At 48.0% G+C, this 22268-nt stretch overlaps 1 protein-coding gene across 1 annotated transcript in view; it reads right to left on the reverse strand.

Annotated features, from left to right (window-relative positions):
- DMBT1 (deleted in malignant brain tumors 1) overlaps nt 1–22268 on the reverse strand; it is a 63371-nt gene that overhangs the window by 9608 nt on the left and 31495 nt on the right. Inside the window, 17 exon segments of the mRNA XM_063624018.1 lie at nt 545–695; nt 995–1024; nt 2013–2033; nt 2606–2926; nt 3424–3626; nt 3921–4074; nt 8218–8250; nt 9188–9214; nt 13120–13443; nt 14213–14251; nt 15169–15198; nt 16165–16488; nt 17241–17273; nt 19189–19218; nt 20195–20518; nt 21293–21325; nt 22223–22252. Coding sequence (XP_063480088.1) covers nt 545–695; nt 995–1024; nt 2013–2033; nt 2606–2926; nt 3424–3626; nt 3921–4074; nt 8218–8250; nt 9188–9214; nt 13120–13443; nt 14213–14251; nt 15169–15198; nt 16165–16488; nt 17241–17273; nt 19189–19218; nt 20195–20518; nt 21293–21325; nt 22223–22252 — 2107 coding nt within the window.

The following is a 22268-nucleotide window of genomic DNA, read 5'->3' on the forward strand; positions in this document are numbered from 1 at the left end:
TGTTGCTCAGGCTGGTCTTGAACTCCTGGGTTCAGGTGATCCTCCTGCCTCGGCCTCCCAAAGTGTTGGGATTACAAGCCTGAGGCACCTTACCTGGCCAGTGTGGTTGTTAATAGGATTATTTGTGCTATTATTGCCCCTAAGTCTATCATTACTGCTTAACAACCATCTTTTCCATTGGACAACATTTTGTAAATATTTTCATATCTCTCTCCCTCTCTCTCCTCTGTCTTTCTCATGACCTTCCCAGTAACCAATAAGGTGAGGAAAGCAGGTATTTTATTCCCCTCTTTTGACTGAGGCTCAGGAAAGCTGAGTGACTTCCTGTGGTCACACAGCAAATTGGTGGCAGACCTAGGACTTGAAACCAGAGCTTTTGTCCACTCCAAGGCTCTTGTGCCCCCTCCCCAACTCTCCACGGGATGCCTCTGGGCTAGGTCAAAAATGGCTCCCAGCAAACATCTCTCCTGACGTTCTAAGTACCATTTATTCCCTCTTGAAAGGTCTGTGAGGCCCTAAGGCATTCTTCTTGGCGCACACTTACTGGACATCTCTGAAGATCACAGTCACACGGTAGTTTTCTTGCACCTCAATGTCCCACACACACTTGGCATTGTTTGGATAGTTCCCGGGATAGAATGGGCTGGAAAAGTGCCCTGATGGTTGGGATAGGAAGCCTCCGCAGGAATAATTTGCTGTCAGGACAAAAAGTGGGAATGTCGGTGACCCCCAGAGCACACTGCACAGTCATCTGGGGACTATTTTAAATTTAAATTACTTTGAATTTTTAAAAAATAATTCCCCAGACAGAAACCACGTAAGAGCAAGAGGTGGCCTAGATCTGGACCGTCCACTGAGGGCTGGCGGGGCACTCTTGCAGGGAGACCACTTTGGGGGAAGCCATCTCCTCCCCAGCCCCATTGTCACTGAGGAAATGCGAAGGGGAATTTCCAGGCCACTCTGCCACAGACTTGTCAGGGAGCTCAGAACTTACTGTTTGGACGGGTGATGTTGGGAAAAGGAGCTGTTGACAAAAAGAAAAGATGAGGATCAGTTTTATGGCATCCCTGACACAGTTGTCAACTGCTCGTGAGCTGTGCAGATGCTGTGCCAAGCCCGAGTCCACAGGGAGGAGCTGGACACAGGCCTTGCCCGTGGGGAGCTCACTTGCCCTTGGGGAGGTCTGGAGGAAAGCGAATCCCAGCAGAGTGGGAAGAGGCTGAAATTGACCAAAGCGTGGGGAAGGAGAGGAGCCGGGAAGTCTGGCCCCTGCCCCAGATAGAGTGGTGAAAAAAGGGCAGTAATTAGGGGGCAGGCAAAGAGGTAGAAATGCGGTGTCCCAGGCAAAGGAACAGCAGGTGCAACTGCACCCGGGTGGAAGAGATTTGGGAACCTCTGTGTAGATGGAGTAGGCAGAGGATGGGGAGAGGGCACCAAGCATAGGGAGCAGATCATGGGAAGCCCTGGCAGTCATGCTGTGCTGAGGAGGGGGGTCACCACCAGAAGACCCTGAGGAATCACTTGAAGGGGCTGCACAGTGGAGAATGGATGGGAGGCAACGGGCCTGAAGCTGCTGCTGTGGGAGGCCAGGAGGGGATGACAAAGCAAGCAGGGGGCAGGGTGGGGTGGGGGGGGGGTTGGAGAGGGGCCAGGGCCATGCTGGGAACACTCAGAACAGCTCAGGGGCAGGCAGGGAGGAGCTCAGCGATGCAGTGGGCCCCATTTGGCCAACACTGGTCAGGGTCTGGTGTCTGTGAGGACAGTCAAATCTGACAGGTGGCGGCCTCGCCTCGGGACTGACTGGAGATTCTAATCTTAGGTGGGTCAGGCCACTGAAGCGCAGAGAGGGGCACACCATCCTGATGGCCAGCAGGGGAGGGGACAGGGGCTGTAGAGGATGGCACCACAGATGAACTCCTTGGAGAGTGAGCAGCATGCCCTGCACAGTCTAGGCAGCAGCAATGGAGAGACCTGGAGACCAGGGAAGTGGAATGGAAATTGGGGGGACTTACCAGGTGTCGATAGCTGGTTTCCTGAAAGGGAATAGAAGAAAAGCATAGGTCACAGACGTCTGGCTCGGAGGAGGGGCCAGAATGCAGCAGAGATACACTTACATGGCTCATAACCTGACCCCCCTCGCCGAGGGCCCCCAGGTCCACCCAGCAATTGCTGTTGAGAAGCCTTCCTAGCTTCCCCAGATGCTCCCTAAGTCCCGTCATACTTGTGGTCATCAGGATTACAGCTGAGGTCATAACACCCATCACCCTCTCCTTGACCATGATTGTTCTAAAATCATCCCAACTGTCACCAGTAGCAAGTACTATCACAGCCACCCTGACTTAACAGTCAAGGAAACCAAAGCATAAAGAAGTTAAATCATTGCTGGAGGTCCTTTAGTCAGATGAGTATTCAGCATAATGGCCCTGGGTCCAGAAACTGGCCAAAGATAAAGCAGCCCCCTGCATGCTCTTCTGGAGTGCGCAGGCCACGAGGACACAATGACCAGCTCCTGCCTGGGCCACAGACACCATCAGCCACTGGCCTTAAGCTGTCCCTTTATAGCAGGTTACAAGTGAAATGGGCCTTCCATGGCATGGGGCCATACCTGAGCAGATGACACCAGCATCTTCGTGGTGTTGACAGTTGTGGGAGAACCAGCCTCGGTTCCGGCACTGCCAGAGAGTGGATTCCGTCCCTGAGCATTCTACATCGTCCAGGGTGATGGGGCCAGAGCCAGAGCCAAAGTAGGCATTTCCAAGGGCTGAAACTGCACGTCCACACCCTAGCTGTCTGCAGACCACCTCAGCTTCCTGAATGGTCCAGGAGTCATCACAAACTGTCCCCCAGGTGCCACCATGGTAAATTTCTACACGCCCGGCACATAGACCATAGGATGAATTCAAATTGACCAACCTCAAGGCGGCATCTGAAAGACACATTAACTGAGAGATCATGGCCATGTCCCACAACAAATGTCCCACAACAAATGTCCCACAACAAACCTCAAAGGCCAAGCATCCCAGAGGCCTTTCCCCACCTCCAAAGTCACCAAATAGAAATGTGGAAAAGCTGGGGTGGAGGTATTGGACTGCTCCATGCAGAGCTAAAAGGGGCTCTAGAGATTGCCAAGCTCAGATCCCCTCACCTCCAGATGGAGAGGGGTGGCTCTGCAAGGTGAGTCACCAGGTCCCCGGAGAGTTGGTAGCAGACCCAAGACAAGGTGTGACCCCCAGTCTGCACCCTTTGCTGCCTTCCCAAGGGCCTACCCCTCCTTGAGGCTCACACAGTCTGTGCCAAGAGCAGGAGAATGGGCAATGCATCACCGAGGCCCTTCTTTGATTTCCTTGGGGAACCATGGTGCCCCCAAAGAGGCAGCTGGGTAAATCCACCAAGCCTCGTAGGCATGGTCTAGTGTGCACTTACCGCTTGGGAAGGAGTTATACCAAGCCAAGAAGCCGGTGTTTTGGAAACTGACGTCACTTCGAAAGTGAATGGTCATTCGGTTGTAAGAAGATGTAAATATTTGCCTGGTATCATTACAGATTTTCCCCAGCAGGAGACTGCTATTCAATGACCCATCAAAGATTTCAACATAATCAAAACTGCAGTTATGGTGTGCCTCCAACCTGTATGGAGAAAATGTATTCAAGTCAACATTGAAATTCCTATTGCCCCTCCATTTTATAAATAGTTTCCACTTTACGAGTGATGCCATTGAATACAAGTTTTTCTTCTAGCTCTTCCTCAATTAAGTCAAAGGACATCAGTGTTCCCTGATGCTTTATGGTAGGAATCAAAGCCACCAAAAGCTTGTCCATGGCACACGAGAGTGAAAAGCATCCCAGCTCAGGACACAGTCTAAACCAGTGGATGTGCTGCAGAGGGACTCTCCCTTCACCAGATGACCAGGCATTACTTACTGCAGATTACTGAAGCCCAGGTTTATGCGATAACCAGAATTCACTTCTATTTCCCAAACACACTTAGCATTGTTGGGGTAGTATGCAGGGTAGGATGGGCTGGAGAATGTCCCACTGGCACTGAATAAGAAGCCACCACAATTTGAAGAGGGTCCTAGAGAGGAGAGAGGGGATATCTCCTTTGTACCAGATCTTCAGGTATTTTATGACAAACAATCATCTGTGTAAGTATCATCTGGTTTCATCTTCTGCACTTTATAACATGAATTAACTTTCCCTGTAAACAAGTCCCCTCTCTTGGGCCTGGTTCTGGGTGGCCCAACATTAGAAGCTTTGATTCGAGTCCCTGCTTTCCCTGTTGGGCCTGGACAGCAACCCTCTGGGAGGAGGTGATCCAAGCTTCAGAGGGAGCTTGTGTCACTTCTAGCAAAAATACCAAGAAAGCAACAAAGTGACTGCTATCATTGTTCAATCAGCTACAGACAGGGATGTGGGATAGTCCTGGCTGAACACAGCGCTGACCCGTGGAGAGCACTCCATAACACAGTGTGTTCCCTAGCGTCTTCCATGAGCACAGGACTCTGCCAATTCACAAGTAGCACAGCGTTGGGTTAGGAGCAGGGTTTCTGCAACAAGAAGCCTGGGTTTGCATCTTGGCTCTGCCTCTATCAGCTCCATGATCTGGAGCCAGTTACTTAACCTCTCTGCCTCCGTTTCCTCATCAGAAAAATGAGAGTGGTAATGGCATCTGCTTCATCAGACTCTTACGGGTATTAAATAAGATATGTATATATGAACATTTATACATAAACATGAGATATGTTTCTATGTCTATATAAACTCTTAGAGAGTGCCAGGCACATAAGCACCCAGCAATATTAGCTATTGTTATTTATCAGAAAGGGATAAATACTAAACCGTCAAACATTTTGTTGGTTTATAGTAATAAAAACTTTTTAAAAACATGTGCACACTGAGTGATAGAAATTAAAACGTTTTCTTTTTTTTTCTTTTTTATAACTCTTTATTTACTTTTTCTAAGGGGGTAAGTCCATGGTTTTTAGCATACTCAGAGCCCTGAAATCACCACAGTCGATTTTGGATTATTTTTTATCACCCCAAAAAGAAACCTTGTACCCATTAGCAATCACTCCCAATTTCTTCTCAACACTCTCCATTCCTGGCACCCACTAATCTACTTTTTTCTTCTTTTTTTTTTTTTTTTTTTTTTGAGATGGAGTCTCGCTCTGTCGCCCAGGCTGGAGTGCAGTGGCGCAATCTCGGCTCACTGCAAGCTCCGCCTCCCGGGTTCACGCCATTCTCCTGCCTCAGCCTATCCGAGTAGCTGGGACTACAGGCGCCCGCCACCACGCCCGGCTAATTTTTTGTATTTTTAGTAGAGACGGGGTTTCACCGTGGTCTCGATCTCCTGACCTCGTGATCCGCCCGCCTCAGCCTCCCAAAGTGCTGGGATTACAAGCGTGAGCTACTTTTCTGTCTCTATAGATTTGCCTATTGTTGACATTTCATATAAAACAAATTGTACAATATGGTAGTCTTTTTTGACTGACTTAATGTGTTTTCAAAGTTCATCATGTTGTAGCATAAATCAATATTAAATTTTTTTTTTTCTTTTTGAGATGGAGTTTCACTCTTGTCGCCCAGGCTGGAGTGCAATGGCACAATCTCAGCTTACTGCAACCTCCACTTCCCAGGTTCAAGCGATTCTCCTGCCCCAGCTTCCCAAGTAGCGGGGATTACAGCTGCCCACCACCACACCCAGCTAATTTTTGTATTTTTATTAGAGACGGGGTTTCACCATGTTGGCCAGGCTGGTCTCGAAGCCCTGACCTCAGCTGATCCACCCATTTTGGCCTCCCAAAGCGCTGGGATTACAGGTGTGAGCCACTGTGCCCGGCCACTATTAAATTCATTTTTATTGCCAAATAATACTCTACTGCATGGACTTATCATATTTGTTTCTCGATTCACCATGATGGAGATTTGCATCGCGTTCACATTTGGCTACTATGAATAAAGCTGTCCTGAATATTCACATACAAGTTTCTGTGTGGACACATGTTTTCATTTCTCCTGGGTATATGCCTAGGAATACAAGTGGTGGGTCATATGGTGACTCCAGGTCTAACCTTTTGAGGAGCCACCAAACTGCTTCTCAAAGTGGCTGTACCGTTTTACATTCCCTGCAGCCGTGCATAAGGTTTCCAATTTCTCCACATCCTCATCAACACTTGCTATTATCTGGCTTTTTGACTACAGCCCACCTACTGGGTGTTTCATTTGCATGTCCCTGACGGCTAATGACACTGAGCATCTTTCCAATGCCTTCTCTGCCATCTGTGAATCTTCTGTAGAGAAATATCTTTCAGGTCTTTTGCTCATTGTTCAGTTGGGTTATCTGACTTTTTATCATTGACCACAAGAGTCACTTATATATCCTAGGTACAAGTCCCTTATGAGATAGAAATACGTTCTCTCATTTGGTGGGAAGACAGTGCTTCTTGAAGATCATGTGGCCTGCCCTCCCATTCTATTTCTACACTGGGAAATAATTAAGGATAAAGTCAAACTTTCAGAGACAAGGATACGAGTTACATATTTCTAAACATTAAATATAAATGGTTATAAAATATGCTATTGTATATAGTCACTTAACATTATAAAATATAATTGGAAACAATGTTTTTGCCCCACAATTAGTAACCATTTAACTAAGTGATGGTATATCTATACAGTGGAAAATCATGTAGTCATTAAAACTTCTTCTATACAAATAATTTCAATGCTATAAAAATGTTAATTTTAAGGTCATGAAAAAAGTATTATATACACTTAAATGAAAATGATGGGTTCTACAATGGGATATAAAGCATGCCATACTGTGTGTGTGTGTGTGTATATACAGTGTATGGAATGTATGCCAAAATGCCAACAGTAATTATGTATTTATTCATTAATTTATCCATTCATTCATTCACTCATTTATTCTTTTAATAAACAGTTCTTGAAAGGCAGACACAATGCTAGATAATAAGGATACATTATGAAAAAGGCAGACATGGCCCCTGCCTTCAGGAAATGCAGTTTGGCAGAAAAGATAAACATGATCTTTTGCAAGTATATTTCCAATTAGCTAATTCTCAAGATTAAAATCTTTCTGCAGCCTCCCTACCTTTAGGATAAAGACAGTAGTCTTAACCCACTCACAAGGCCCTGAATGATCTGGCCTCACCCAACAGATTTCCTGCAGTCCCTCCTTGCCCACACCCCACCCTCCTTCAAAGAGCCAAGCTCCTTCCCACCCTAGGGCCTTCAAAGAATTCCTTCTGGTTAGAAGACACTTCAGCAAATGAACCTGCTCCTCTATTAACTCCCAGCTTAAATGTCACTTCCATAAGGAACTTCCCCTAACTCCCCAATCAAGGAAGATCTCTACTAATACTTCCTCTTTGCACACTGAACTTTTCCTTGGAAACAGTTGTGACAACTGTAATTTTCTAGTTGGTTGTGTATTAAATAATACTGTGAGCTCTGAGGAAGAAGATCAGTTTGTCTCTTACATCATTCTATAATTTTACAACCATTCTTGATGGTAGTTTGACTATACACACAGCAAGATCTTAAAATACCTAACACAATAAAAGTTAATATGCATGAAGTACATTCTATGTACCAGGCACTACAATGACGTTGACTTTGGTCCAGTAAACCCATTTATGTCCTAAAGGAAAAACTAGTGAGGTATGCAAAAAAATTGTCTATAAAAATATTATTCATCACAAAATCATTTACAGTAATGAAGAAATACAAACAAATATCTAGCATCTGAGGATCTATCAAATAATTCATGGCATATCTGTATAATAGAATACAATACAGGCACTTAAAATGATTGTGAGAAAAGATTTAATGACACAGAAAAGTAGCCCTATTATTTTTTAAAAGCAATGAAAATCTATTGAAACATAGCCATATAGTGAAATAAAAATGACATGGGAAAGCATAATTTGTAGTAAAATTATCCATTTACTATTTGTCTCCTTGCTTCCTCCTAAAGCTTTGGAGATACCCCCAAAATAAAAGCCTTTAAGTCTATTATTTTAAGAATACTTATCTCATTGATTCAAATGAAGAGGTGAAGGGTGTAGTGGGACAGGCCAGGGCTATGTGCAGATTGAGGAAGGCTGGGGTGGGGCAGAGCATTCGCTCATGGATAGCCAAGCTTGGGGATAAGAAATGTATGACCTATGGTTCAGGTAGAAAATGTGATACTTACTTGCAGTGGTTGTAGTTGTTGGATGCCACCAATCTAGAATAAAAATGAAGCTGTTTAGGATTTTACTAGATAATTTTTCCATCCCATAGTCATTTGTTTGACTGACAAAGTTAAATCATTTTCCTTAGTACAGGACTTCTCAGAGCCTTGACCATTCCATTTTACACTGTTCATGGCCAGCAAGGTCTAGAGTATGTAGCACCTCCCAACATATTTGGCCTAGGATATTTTCACTGTGGCACAAAAACACTTTGAGGATGGCTCCCTCAAAGGGAAAGAATTCTTTATTTTTTTATTTTTTTTTTTTTTTTGAGACGGAGTCTCGCTCTGTCGCCCAGGCTGGAGTGCAGTGGCTCAATCTCGGCTCACTGCAAGCTCCGCCTCCCGGGTTCACGCCATTCTCCTGCCTCAGCCTCTCCGAGTAGCTGGGACTACAGGCGCCCGCCACCACGCCCGGCTAATTTTTTTTTTTGTATTTTTAGTAGAGACAGGGTTTCACCGTGGTCTCAATCTCCTGACCTCGTGATCCGCCCGCCTCGGCCTCCCAAAGTGCTGGGATTACAAGCGTGAGCCACCGCGCCCGGCCAAGAATTCTTTATTTGACAAATACGTGCAGAAGTATTACTTGGCTATGTTTCTAAAATGAAGGTCCTAATTTCCCATGGGTTAATTTAGACAGTTATTTTCATCTGAAATGATGGAGGACCAAAGCCTCCTTCCACAGCAGCATCTCTGCCAGCACTTAGCACTATCAGTAGGCAATAGCAGGAGGCCACAGGGGCCCTCCACGGTGAGCCGGACATGAGAGTGATGGCAGTGGGAACTCAGCTCGTCACCCTAACAAAGGTCAGAGTCCTCAGAGAGAAATTACCCCCCAGGGGGAGGCTACCCTACTCCTCCTACTTGTGGAAACAAGAGAGGGTGGAATTCCCAAGAGAAATATTGCTGGGCTGGGGTGTAGCAGACTCACCTGTCGTAGTAGAATTTATTTGGGTGGCTGCAAGGAAAAGAAGAAAACATGAGTCAGTCCCAGTGCCCAGGATGATGAGCGAGAGAAATGCTGAGTGCCTGTCCCAATCTTGTCACTTAGAAATGCTCCCCAAGAGTCATCCAGGAGAGTGGAATAGTAGATATAAACCTTAATGGTTAGTCTCAAAAAAAGATACTGGAAGAATTCACTCTTACAGCCTGAAAGTAGATTCAACCCTTGTTTGCTATAGGAACCTACATAAGAAAGAAGCTAGTGCCTACCCATAAAATTCAAAGACACCAACAACATTTGCTGAGGTTATTGCCCTGTTGAGGTATCAGAGAAACGGGCCATCTTGAAGAGAAGCTCAGGCTGGGAGGAGGCCAGTGCAAAGAGAAGCCTTGTCATGGAGAAAACCACACAGTAAAATAGAGGCCCAACGTCTTGGAGGCCCATCTGAACAGATGACACAGCGTCTTCACTATGCTGACAGCTGTGGGAGAGCCAGCCATTGTGGGGGCAGCTCCACAGTCAGGACTCATTCCCTGAGCAGCACACATCATCCAGGATAATGGGTCCTGAGCCCTGATCAAACCAGGCATTTCCTGGGGCTGCCATGGCCCAGCCACAGCCCAGCTGACTGCAGACCACATTGGTGTCATTGGTGTCCCAGCTGTCATCACACACAGTGCCCCAGGAACTTTGGTACAGGACCTCCACCCAGCCCTGACACTAGTCACCTCCATTCACCAGCCTCAGAGCCAAACCAGAACTGGATTCTAGAAAAGACAGGTAAATTAACTCTCTCCTGTATCTCCTAAAGGAAGAGCATCTGAGGTCAGAGTGAAGTTCAGAATTCTTCCAGAAAGCCAAGGTTTCTGGGTCTCCAGTTAATGTTCTCCAGCAGCATAGACATTGACGGAAGCCTGTTCTTCATCATGTTATCTTTAAGGGTTGTTTTCTAGAACCGTTGGGTGTGGACCGAGCTGTGCATGTTCCCCGATGGAGTCATCCCAGTGCCCAGCAATTCAAGTGCTGAGCCAGGCCTTCAGATTCAGAGGTTAAAGTGCAGGAGCCATCATCATGGATGTGCATGGACCACTGGGCTCAAGCGCCTCTGCAGCAGGATGCAACCGAGACCAGCTCCCAGCTTCCTGGCAAGGTGAAGCCTAGGACCTGGTTCTTGGGAGATTCCACCTCTCTACCTCTGGCTGACTCACTCTGCTCACAGGGACCACTCCATCAGGCCCAAGGCTTGTTCCTGAGTCACTTTCAAACCCACAGCTTGCCTTCAATCCAAAACAAAACATGGACCCACTGAATACCATGAGCTACAGGGACAGTGGTCAGAAGCAACTATGAGGACACTTAGTTGTGCATATCTAGAGGTGCCTATGCCTGAGAATGGAGGAAAAATGGCAGAGTTAGTCCTCCATGAAGGAATATTACATGCTAGACACAACACTGGGCCAGGCATCCTGATCCCTCTGTGTACCTGAACCCTGTCCTGTGAGCCTGGGAGCTGGGCTAAGATACTGACATTAGTCTGGTTCCTCTGGCCTTCAGCTTAGTATCTATAAAATGAAGCCCCTGTTCTCCCAAGAATATATACAAAGGGCCCACCAACACATGAAAAGATGCTCAACATCATTAGTCATCAGGGAAATGCAAATCAAAACACCATGAAATACCACCTTACACCCACTAGGATGGCCATGATGAAAAAGACATCATAAAAAGTATTGGTGAGGATATGCAGGAATCAGAATTCTCAGGCATTGCTGGGGGGAATGCAAATTGGTGCAGTGGCTGTGGCAACTGTTCAGTGTTTCCACAATAAATTAAACATAATTACCCTATTACCCAGCAATCCCACTCCTAGGTATATATCTCCCAAAATTGGAAACACAAATGCAAACAAAAAATTGTACACTAATGCACATAGCAGCCTTATTCACAACAGCCAAAAGATGGAAGCAACCCAAATGTCCATAAGCTGATAAATGGATAGACAAAAGATGGCGTAGCCATACAATGGAATATTAGTTGGCAATTAAAAGTAATGGAGTTCTGACACATGCTAAAACATGAATGAACCTTGAAAACATTATGTTAAGTGAATGAAGCCAGACAGAAAAGGCTATGATTCCATTCATAGAAAATGACTAGAGTTCTTAGTAAAATCTGTATACAGAGACAGAAAGCAGATTAGTGGTTGCCAGGGGCTGAAGGAAAGAGGAATGGATTATTAATGGTTAAGGGGTAAGAGCTTTCAGTTGGGGATAATGAAAAAGTCCTGGAACTAGATAGGGATGATGGTAATGAACATGGACAACCGCCAGGGAGAGGGAAGTTTCCAGCTTGGGATAGAGGGCTAACGTCAACCAGCAAAGGGCAGAGAGTATCAAAGGAAAGGAAGGGTCCGACTGAGGGACTGCTATCTCTGTCACAAACATCCTGCCTGTTTTTTATTCTAATAGAAACAGTCCTTCCTATTTTAAAATGTAGCATCCTACAAGGTTCAAGTAGAGCCTAATGCCTCCATCCTTCCCATAGCCCCAAGGGAACACAAAGATGGGTATAGAACTCTGGCTGAGCTGTCAGAACTAATAGAGATGGTTTGTAAGAAAGCACCTGTTTACAAGCAGGTCAATCACAGTCCTCCCAGGCCTTGTCAGCCAGAGGTACTGGGACAGACTGAGTCCTTCTCCTGGTGGGATATAGACTTGGGGCTGCCCACTGCTGTCCTTCAGCCATATGCAAAAAGCAAGTTGATAGTGAAGCCCACACAGATAAAAGAGTAGATGTAAGCAAAGCATGGGGAAAAAAGACTTGGAACTTCTGGAACCAGCTGTACCTGAAGCTCCAGATCCACCACTAAACATTCTGGATACCTGAGCCAATGAATTCCTTTCTAGCTTAAGAGTGTTTGAGTTGAGTTCCTGCCATGTGCAAACAAAAGCATCTCTAATAATAGATCCTCTTTAAAGATCATTTGACAACTGGTAGATAAGGGAACCTTCCACACTGAATGAGGTAGGGAGTGGCCAGAGGCTTCAAGCAAGACCCAGGAGTTTCACCCAGACCTGCTGAATGCCAGTGCTTTGGATGGACTCAAAGATTTTCCTTATAAGGGGTCCAGGCAGATTCTGGCCACCATTTCCAGCTCCAAGGAGATTAACTCTGTGTCTGGATGTGATGTCCAAGTTGAACCAAAACCAACCCTTTCCCTTGCAGGTTTAGCAATTCACCAAGTCAGCAAGTCTCAGGATACCACTCCAGCAAAAATCCCCTGTGTGATCTTCCATTCCAAACCACAGGTAATGACAAGGATTTGCCTGGCAGATCTCATGGGGGCTGCCCTCCCGCCACCAGGCTTGTTAGACAGGCAATGCACTGCAGTTCTTTGGAAGGAGCTGAAACTGACCAAGATCCAGGTCACACGTGCACAGATACCCATTTGCACTCCTAGCCCATATGCCTCCAATCCAAATGCTTCTTACTGGGGCCTCAAGTGAGAATTCCCTATCCCAACATATGTCCTTTCCTTACCATGAGCCTCCTCCCAAGGAGAGGATCCCTCCTCTGCCCCACTGTCTGTGCTGTGTCCATTATACCCTCACCAAGTGCTACTCAGTAGGGGAGAAATGGAGCCCTGGGGAGCCAGAACTTTTTTCTTCTGCCTCTTCCTTGCACTGCCTCAGGAAGGGGATAAAGTCTGGATTGTTGTTTGAATTTGGTCCCCTGTCCTAAGTGACCACTGGAACACTAGGCAGTGAATTCATATGGATTCTTAGCAGAGAGCTAACAAGTCTTCAAAAACATAGGAAACATAGAAGAAGCTTTGAGTGAGGAGATCAGAATGTAATTAGGACTTTCTTCTGGAGCAAACTCCAGCCTAGGAGATGGAGCCCAAGGTCTTGGAGGCCCACCTGAGCAGATGACACCAGCGTCTTCACGATGGCCACAGTTGTGGGTGAGCCAGCCATTGTGGGGGCAGCTCCACAGGTAGGACTCATGTCCTGAGCAGCGCACGTCATCCAGGACAATGGGTCCTGAGCCCTGGCCAAACCGGGCATTTCCTGGGGCTGACATGGCCCAGCCACAGCCCAGCTGCCTGCAGACCACATTGGCATCATTGGTGTCCCAATTGTCATCACACACGGTTCCCCAGGAGCCTTGATACAGGACCTCCACTCGGCCCTGACACCTGTCACCTCCATTCACCAGCCTCAGTGCCAAACTGGATTCAGATCCTACAGGGGAACACAAGAACCCTTCATCCATACTGATTATGAGGTCAAAGATTTAAGGAATGTTCCACACTCAGGGCACTTCCTAATGGCCAAAGTCACGTGTGCAGGTAATCACCTTTGAATACGAATACAAACAGAGGTTCAGCTTCATCACAGTGGAAGAAGCAGTGATGTCCTACTCTGCCCAAGTCTATGGAAGCTCAAGTATTGGGGAAGTACCTGTGACCCCACTGGAGGTGACAGGAATGGACACCTCACTCCTCATTCTGAGCTCCATTCTCACACAAGATGAAGCTGCACAGCTGCAGATAGGAGGCCGAGACCTGCCTCATGTTCAGGAGTTTGGTGGCACCCACATGGTCCTCTCTGGCTTCTAGCAAAGTGCCAGGAATGGCAGGACATTGGCCAGATAGCTACGGGGACAGGCACTTTCCCCGCTATTCGCAGGTCTGCAGCCTGTGGCCTGAGGGCCAGGAACAAGGTCCCAGTAGTATTAGGGAGCCCTCCAGGGCTTGTCCTGAGCACCTGGCTGAGGATCTTTCCTGACTTAATAAAACAGAATCCCAGGGGAGACAGGTCACCAGCACCCTCCAGCCTCCAACATCAGACCCAGGACTAGGTTCCCAGGGAGTCTACCTTCCTCCCCAGGCAACTCGCAGAAACATGAAAAACAGAGGTGCCGCCTTGAGCCTCATTCTATTATTTTCAAAAGAAACGTTTGTCCAGAGGTAAAGAGTGAGCCCTAGGGAGGGGTGAGAGGATGATTTACCTATTGGCGATGCCGGTAAGTTGGTGGTCAGCCAAGTATCTGCAAATTGCAACAAAGAGAAAGGACAAAATTAGACTTGAGGGTGAAAAGCTACAAAAAAAAAAGTCTCTGGACCAGGCAAGCGTCATGAAAACTATTCGATTTCCGGTTCCTGCCACGTGCTCCAAGTGCTACCCAAGTCTTCAGCTCAGTGAGCACAGCCAGGAACAAAGGCCTTGCTGGAGACCAGTTCAATCCCTCCTACCTCTGAAGTGTGAGATGTCCTCTTCTCGGCTACAAAGGGTTAGCCTGCCCCATCCAGTGACACGTGGACTCATGGGCACATCTGACACCATTGCTGAGACTCTGATAGTTTGAGCTAAAATGTTAGGGGAACCAAGGAGCTGCCCAAAGGGATATCAAGTTTCCTGGTAAGTGGAGGCACCAGAAATATTTATTATATCTCTCCCTGCCCGAGCATGGCCTCTGCCTTTTCTGGATGCAGATGTGGCCCTGCAAAATCTGGAGTGTTTGAAGGAGTGAGGGATGGAGGTATCAGGCCTGTGCTGACATTGCTTGCCCATGGCAGAAGTCATGTTTAAGGCTTGAACTGACATTGCCTTCCCAGCTGACTTTGGCAGTCACTCTCAATTCTCAGAAAGGTTATATCAGCTCTGAATATAAAGGAGCTAAAGCTCATTAAACATGAGTCCACTTCCTGAACCTGTAAGAGTTGTCCATTGTACAGTATGAAACTGCTTCATGAAAGCTGAGATAAATTGAACAGAAGACAGAAGCCTTCTGAACCCTATGTCTGTTGAAGCACTGTGCTGGGGTCTCAGTTACAGAGTGGTGGGGGGAAAAATAATATGCCCCACAGTATCCGCACAGAGAAGCAGGGGAGCTCTGTGGAGTGGGGAAGAGGTAAGTGGGCAGAAAGAGAAGGGACATCCCGAGGAAGGATGCTGGGGACTCACCTGGCCTGGGCGTTGACTGGGACTGAGCAGCTGTGAGAAAGAGAAGAGAAGGTCAGATCAGATGCACTATACAGAAAACGGCAAAACTGGAAAAAAGATAGAAGGAGCTGGGCAAGCCTGACACTCAGTCCATCCCAGTCCCTATCACAGGAGGAGGGCCATGGCCATGTACATCCCCACAGAGATGCACCATATAAGGGGTGCAGGCAGATCCTGGCCACTATTGTCAGCTCCGAGGTGATTAACTTTGTGTCTGCCCAGGGTGACCAGGTTGACCCAAAACCAACACTCTCCCTTGCATGTTTCGGCAGTTCCTGAGTCAGCAAGGCTGAGGAGGCCACTCCAGCCCAAATGCCTTGTGTGATCTTACAGCCCTGATCACAGGCAATAACAAGGCCATGACTGGCCAGCCTCATGGGGGCTGCCCTCCCCACACCAGACCTGGGGCACAGGCAGTGCTCTGCAGCGTTCTGAGAGGACCTGAGGTCAAGGACTCCAAGCAGGCCTGACATAAACAGACATGCATTTGCACTCCTAACCCTTGAGCCTCTATTTCCAGACCTCCTCACTGGATCTCAGCTGAGAACCCACTTCCAGACAAGCATCTTTAGTTCAGAGTTCCTCGCAGTGAGAGGATTCCTCCCCTGCATTGCTGTCTGTCCTGCGTCCATGATACCCTCACCCAGTGCTACTCAGCTGGGGAGAAATGGAGCCCTGGGGAGCCAGCACTTTTCTCTTCTGCCTCTTCCTTGCACTCCTCAGGAAGGGGATAAAGTCTGGCTTGTTGTTTCAGTTTGGAGCCCTGGCATAAGTGGCCACAGCTGTACCAGGTACTGTAGCAAAATTCATACAGATTCTTAGCCGAGAGCTAACAAGACTACATAAATATAGGAAACACAGAAGAAGCTTTGAGTGAGGAGATCAGAATGTAATTAGGATTTTCTTCCTGAGCAAACTCCAGCCTAGGAGAGGGAGCCCAAGGTCTTGAAGGCCCACCTGAGCAGATGACACCAGCGTCTTCATGATGGCCACAGTTGTGGGAGAGCCAGCCATTGTGGGGGCAGCTCCACAGGTAGGACTCGTGTCCTGAGCAGCGCACATCATCCAGGACAATGGGTCCTGAGCCCTGGCCAAACCGGGCATTTCCTGGGGCTGACGTGGCCAAGCCACAGCCCAGCTGCCTGCAAACCACATTGGCATCATTGGTGTCCCAGCTGTCATCACACACGGTGCCCCAGGAGCCTCGGTATAGGACCTCCACTCGGCCTTGACACCTGTCACCTCCATTCACCAGTCTCAGGGCCAAACTGGATTCAGATCCTACAGGGAACACAAGAACCCTTCATCCATCCCCACCAGGAGGTCAACAATCTAAGGCAAGTTCCACACTCGGGGCACTTCCTAATGGCCAGAGTCACCTGGGCAAGCAAAGATTGCATACGACTGCTACCAGAGGTTCAGCTTTATCACAGGGGAAGGAGAGGTGATACACTATGCTGCCTGGGTTTATGGAGGCTCAGATTTTGGGGAAGTACCTGTGACCCCAGTGGAGGTGACAGGAACGGACGCCCCACTCCCTACTCTGGGCACACACAGGATGGAGCTCCACAGCTCCAGAGGGCAGGCCCACACTGGCCCCATGTTCAAGAGTTTGATGGCACCCACGTGGTCCTCTCTGGTTTCTGGCAAATTGCCAGGGATGGCAAAGACTTGGCCAGACAGCTGCAGGGACAGAAATTTTCACCCACCCTTGCAGGTCTGCAGTGCATGGTCAGAGGGCCAGGAAAGAGGTCCCAGCAGAATTAGGGAGCCTTCCAGTGCTTGTCCTGAGCACCTGGATGAGGATCGTTCCTGAACACTTGGAACAGGGTCCCATGAGAAACAGTCACCAGCACCCTCCATCCTCAAACATCAGACCCAGGGCTGGCTCCCTAGAGACTCCACCTTCCTCCCACGCAACCCACAGGGACATGAAAACAGAGGGGCCCACCTTGAGCCTCATCCTATCAGTTTCAAACACAAAATATGTCCAGAGATAGTGAGCCCTAGGGAGGGGTGAGAGGATTATTTACCTGCTGTTGATGCAGGTGAGGTCGGCCAAGTGTCTGTAAATTGCAACAAAGAAAAAAGACAGAATTAGACTTGAAGGGAAAAGGCACAGAATAAAAGGATCTCTGGGAGGGGGAGTCAACCTGGCAACAATTCCACTTCCTGTTTCTGCCACTTGCTTCCCAGGTGTCTTCCCAGGTCTCCTCTGCTGTGAACTCATCCAGGGACAAAGGTCCTGCTGGAGACCAGACTGAGCCCTCCATTTCTCTAATCCTGGGGTATCTTTCTCTCTGTTAGGGGATGTTCCCCACCATGCCATCCCACATCTGCTGATGCATGGACTGACTAGGACATCAGATGCCATTGCTGAGGCTTGGACACTGGCAGCTAAAATGTTAGGGGAACCAGGGGCTGCCCAGGGGACAATCAGGAATCAGGTTTCTGGCTAAGCAGAGACACCACAAACCTTTATTATCCCTCTCCCTGCCCAAGCACAAACTCTGCTTCTTCTGGATACAAATGTGGACCATCATAATCTTGGAATGTTTCCAGCAGTGATGGATAGGGGTATCGAGCCCGCCCTGATGATGCCTTGAACAGGTCAGAGGGTGACACCCTCAATTTTCAGAAACTATATGTGAGCCCCAAATATAAAAGGACCAAAGCTCATTAAACATGGGGCCACTTCCTGAACCTGTAAGGGTTGTCCACTGGGACAGTATGAAACTGTTTCATGAAAGCTCAGAGGGGCTGAAAAGAAGACAGAGGCCTCCTGAATCCTGTGTGTGTTTAAAAAGCACTGTGCTGTGTTGCGGGAAGTCAGGGACCCCAAACAGAGGGACTGGCTGAAGCCATGGCACAAGAACATAAATTTGAAGATTTCATGGACATTTACTAGTTCCCCAAATTAATACTTTTATAATTTCTTACGCCTGTCTTTACTGCAGTCTCTGAACATAAATTGTGAAGATTTCATGGACACTTATCACTTCCCCAATCAATACTCTTGTGATTTCCTATGCCTGTCTTTACTTTAATCTGTTAATCCCGTCATCTTTGTAAACTGAGGATGAATGTCGCCTGAGGACCCTGTGATGATTGCGTTAACTGCACAAATTGTTTAAACAATATGAAATCTGGGCACCTTGAAAAAAGAACAGGATAACAGCGATGTTCAGGGAAAAAGGGAGATAAAGTTAAAGGCTGACTGCCTGTGGGCCAGGTGGAATAGAGCCGTATTTCTCTTCTTTCAAAAGCAAATATCGCTGAATTCTTTTACTCAGCAACAAACATCCCTGAGAAAGAGAATGCGTTCCTAATGGGAGGCCTCTGAAATGGCCGCTTTGGGAACGTCTGTCTTTTATGGTTGTAGATAAGGGATGAAATAAGCTCCAGTCTCCCGTAGCGCTCCCAGGCTTATTAGGATGAGGAAATTCCTGCCTAATAAATTTTGCTCAGAGTGGTTGACTGCTTTCAAACCCTGTCTCCTGATAAAATGTTATCAATGACAATGCGTGCCCGAAACTTCATTAGCAATTTTAATTTTGCCCCAGTCCTGTGATCTTGCCCTGCCTCCCATTTGCCTTGTGGTATTTTATTACCTTGTGAAGCATGTGACCTCTGTGACCCACACCCTATTCGTACACTCCCTCCCCTTTTGAATATCACCAATAAAAACTTGCTGGTTTTGCTGCCTAGGAGGCATCACGGAACCTACTGACATGTGATGTCTCCCTCCGACACCCAGCTTTAAAATTTCACTCTTTTGTACGCTTTCCCTTTATTTCTGAGACCAGCCGATGCTTAGGGAAAATAGAAAAGGACCCAAGTGAAATACAGCCGGTGTTGGGGGGAAGAAATAATATGCCCCACAGTATCCACACAGAGAAACAGGAGAGCTCTGTGGAGTGGGGAAGGGGTGATTGGGCAGAAAGAGAAGGGACATTTTGAGGAAGGACACTGGGAACTTACCTAGGCTGGGTGTTGGCCAGGACTGGGAAGCTGTGAGAAAGAGAAGAGAAGGTCAGATAAGGCACGTTACACAGAAGTCGGCAAAACTGGAAAGAGGAGCGAAAGAAATGGGTGAGTATGACATTCAGTCCATCCTAGTTTCTGTCACACAGGGAGGGACACTGCCATGCACATCCCCACAGAGATGCACCATGTAAGGGGTCAAGGCAGATCCTGTCCACTATTGCCAGCTCTGAGGTGATCAAATTGTGTTTGCCCAGGGTAACCTGGTTGGCCTAAACCAACCCTCTCCCTTGCACATCTTAGGCGTTCCTGAGTCAGCAAGGCTGAGGAAGCCACTCCAGCCAAAATCCCTTGTGTGATCTTCAAGCCCCAACCACAGGCAATAACAAGGCCATGCCCGGCCAGTCTCATAGGGGCTGCTCTCCCCACACCAGAACTGGGGCACAGGCAGTGCTCTGCAGCATTCTCAGAGGACCTGAGGTCAAGGACTCCAACCCCACGAAACCTAGGCCTGACATGAATAGAAACCCATTTGCATTCCTAACCCTTGAGCCTCTATTTCCAGATCTCCTCACTGGGTCTCAGATGAGAACTCACTTTCAGACAAGCATCTTTAGTTCAGAGTTCCTCGCAGTGAGAGGATTCCTCCCCTGCCTTGCTGTCTGTCCTGTGTCCATGATACCCTCACCCAGTGCTACTCAGCTGGGGAGAAATGGAGCCCTGGGGAGCCAGCACTTTTCTCTTCTGCCTCTTCTTTGCACTGCCTCAGGAAAGGGATAAAGTCTGGGTTGTTGTTTGACTTTGGTCCCCTGTCCTAAGTGACCACATGAACACCAACTCCTGTAGCAAAATTCATACAGATTCTTAGCAGAGAGCTAACAAGACTGCATAAATACAGGAAACATAGAAGAATCTTTGAGTGAGGAGATCAGAATGTAATTAGAATTTTCTTCCTGAGCAAACTCCAGCCTAGGAGATGGAGCCCAAGGTCTTGGAGGCCCACCAGAGCAGATGACACCAGCGTCTTCATGATGACCACAGTTGTGGGAGAGCCAGCCATTGTGGGGGCAGCTCCACAGGTAGGACTCATGTCCTGAGCAGCGCACGTCATCCAGGACAATAGGTCCTGAGCCCTGACCAAACCGGGCATTTCCTGGGGCTGACGTGGCCCAGCCACAGCCCAGCTGCCTGCAGACCACATTGGCATCATTGGTGTCCCAGCTGTCATCACACACAGTGCCCCAGGAGCCTCGGTATAGGACCTCCACTCGGCCCTGACACCTGTCACCTCCATTCACCAGCCTCAAGGCCAAACTGGATTCAGATCCTACAGGGGAACACAAGAACCCTTCATCCATCTCAATTATGAGGTCAAGGATAAGGCATGTACAACACTCAGGGCAGTGGGCAAAGTAGTCAAGTTTGAATACAAATGCCAAAGTCACCAGGGCACGCAGTCACAACGGAAGACAGCTGCACCCAGAGGTTAAACATTGTCATAGTGGAAAAAGTGATGCCCTATTCTACTCAAGTCTATAAAAGCTCAAGTTATGGGTAAGCATGTATGACCCCAGAGGAGGGGACAGGAATGGACACCCCACTCCCCACTCTGGGTACACACATGATGGAGCTACACAGCCACAAGTGATAGGCCCAGACCCCCTCCAAATTCAGGAGCTTATTGGCACCTGCATGGTCTTCTCTGCCTTCTGGCAAATTGCCAGTGATGGCAAGGCCTTGGCCACACAGGTGCAGGCACCGACACTTTCACCCACTCTTCAGAGGTCTGGATCCCATGGCCTGAGGGCCAGGAATGAGGTCCCAGTAGCATTAAGGAGCCCTCCAGTGCTCGTCCTGAGCACCTGGATGAGGATCTTTCCTGACCACTTGGAACAGGATTCCATGGGAGACAGGTCACTAGCACCCTCCATCCTCAAACATCAGACCCAGCACTGGCTCCCCAGAGATTCCACCTTCCTCCCACGTGACCCACAGGGACATGAAAACAGAGGGGCCCACCTTGAGCCTCATCCTATCAGTTTCAAACACAAAATTACTCCAGAGACAGTGAGCCCTAGGGAGGGGTGAGAGGATTATTTACCTGCTGTTGATGCATGTGAGGTTGGCCAAGTGTCTGTAAGTTGCAACAAAAGGAAAAGACAGTCAGACTTGAAAGGAAAAGGCGCAGAACAAAAGGATCTCTGGGAGGGGGTATCAACCTGGCAACAATTCCACTTCCTGTTCCTGCCATTTGCTTCCCATGTGTCTGCCCAGGTCTCCTCTGCTGTGAACTCATCCAGGGACAAAGGTCCTGCTGGAGACCAGACTGAACCCTCCATTTCTCTAATCCTGAGGTATCTTTCTATCTGTTAGGGGATGCTCCCCACCATGCCATCCCACATCTGCTGATGCATGGACTGACTAGGACATCAGACGCCACTGCTGAGGCTTGGATACTGGCAGCTAAAATGCTAGGGGAACCAGGGGCTGCCCAGGGGACAATCAGGAATCAGGTTTCTGGCTAAGCAGAGACACCACAAACCTTTATTATCCCTTTCCCTGCCCAAGCACAAACTCTGCCTCTTCTGGATACAAATGTGGCCCATCATAATCTCAGAATGTTTCCAGCAGTGATGGATGGGGGTATCGAGCCTGCCCTGATGATGCCTTGAACAGGTCAGAGTGTGATACCCTCAATTTTCAGAAACTATATGTGAGTCCTGAATATAAAAGGACCAGAGCACATTAAACGTGGGCCCACTTCCTGAACCTGTAAGTGTTGTCCACTGGGACACTATGAAACTGTTTCATGAAAGCTGAGAGGGATTGAAAAGAAGACAGAGGCCTCCTGAATCCCGTGTGTGTTTAAAAAGCGCTGTGCTGGGGTCTCAGTTACACAGTCAGTATTGGGGGTGGAAATAATATGCCCCACAGTATCCACGCAGTGAAACAGGAGAGCTCTGTGGAGTGGGGAAGGGGTGATTGGGCAGAAAGAGAAGGGACATTTTGAGGAAGGACACTGGGAACTTACCTAGGCTGGGTGTCGGCCGGGACTGGGAAGCTGTGAGAAAGAGAAG

Source organism: Symphalangus syndactylus, chromosome 2 (genome assembly GCF_028878055.3).
Source record: "Symphalangus syndactylus isolate Jambi chromosome 2, NHGRI_mSymSyn1-v2.1_pri, whole genome shotgun sequence".
Classification (NCBI taxonomy): Eukaryota; Metazoa; Chordata; class Mammalia; order Primates; family Hylobatidae; genus Symphalangus; species Symphalangus syndactylus.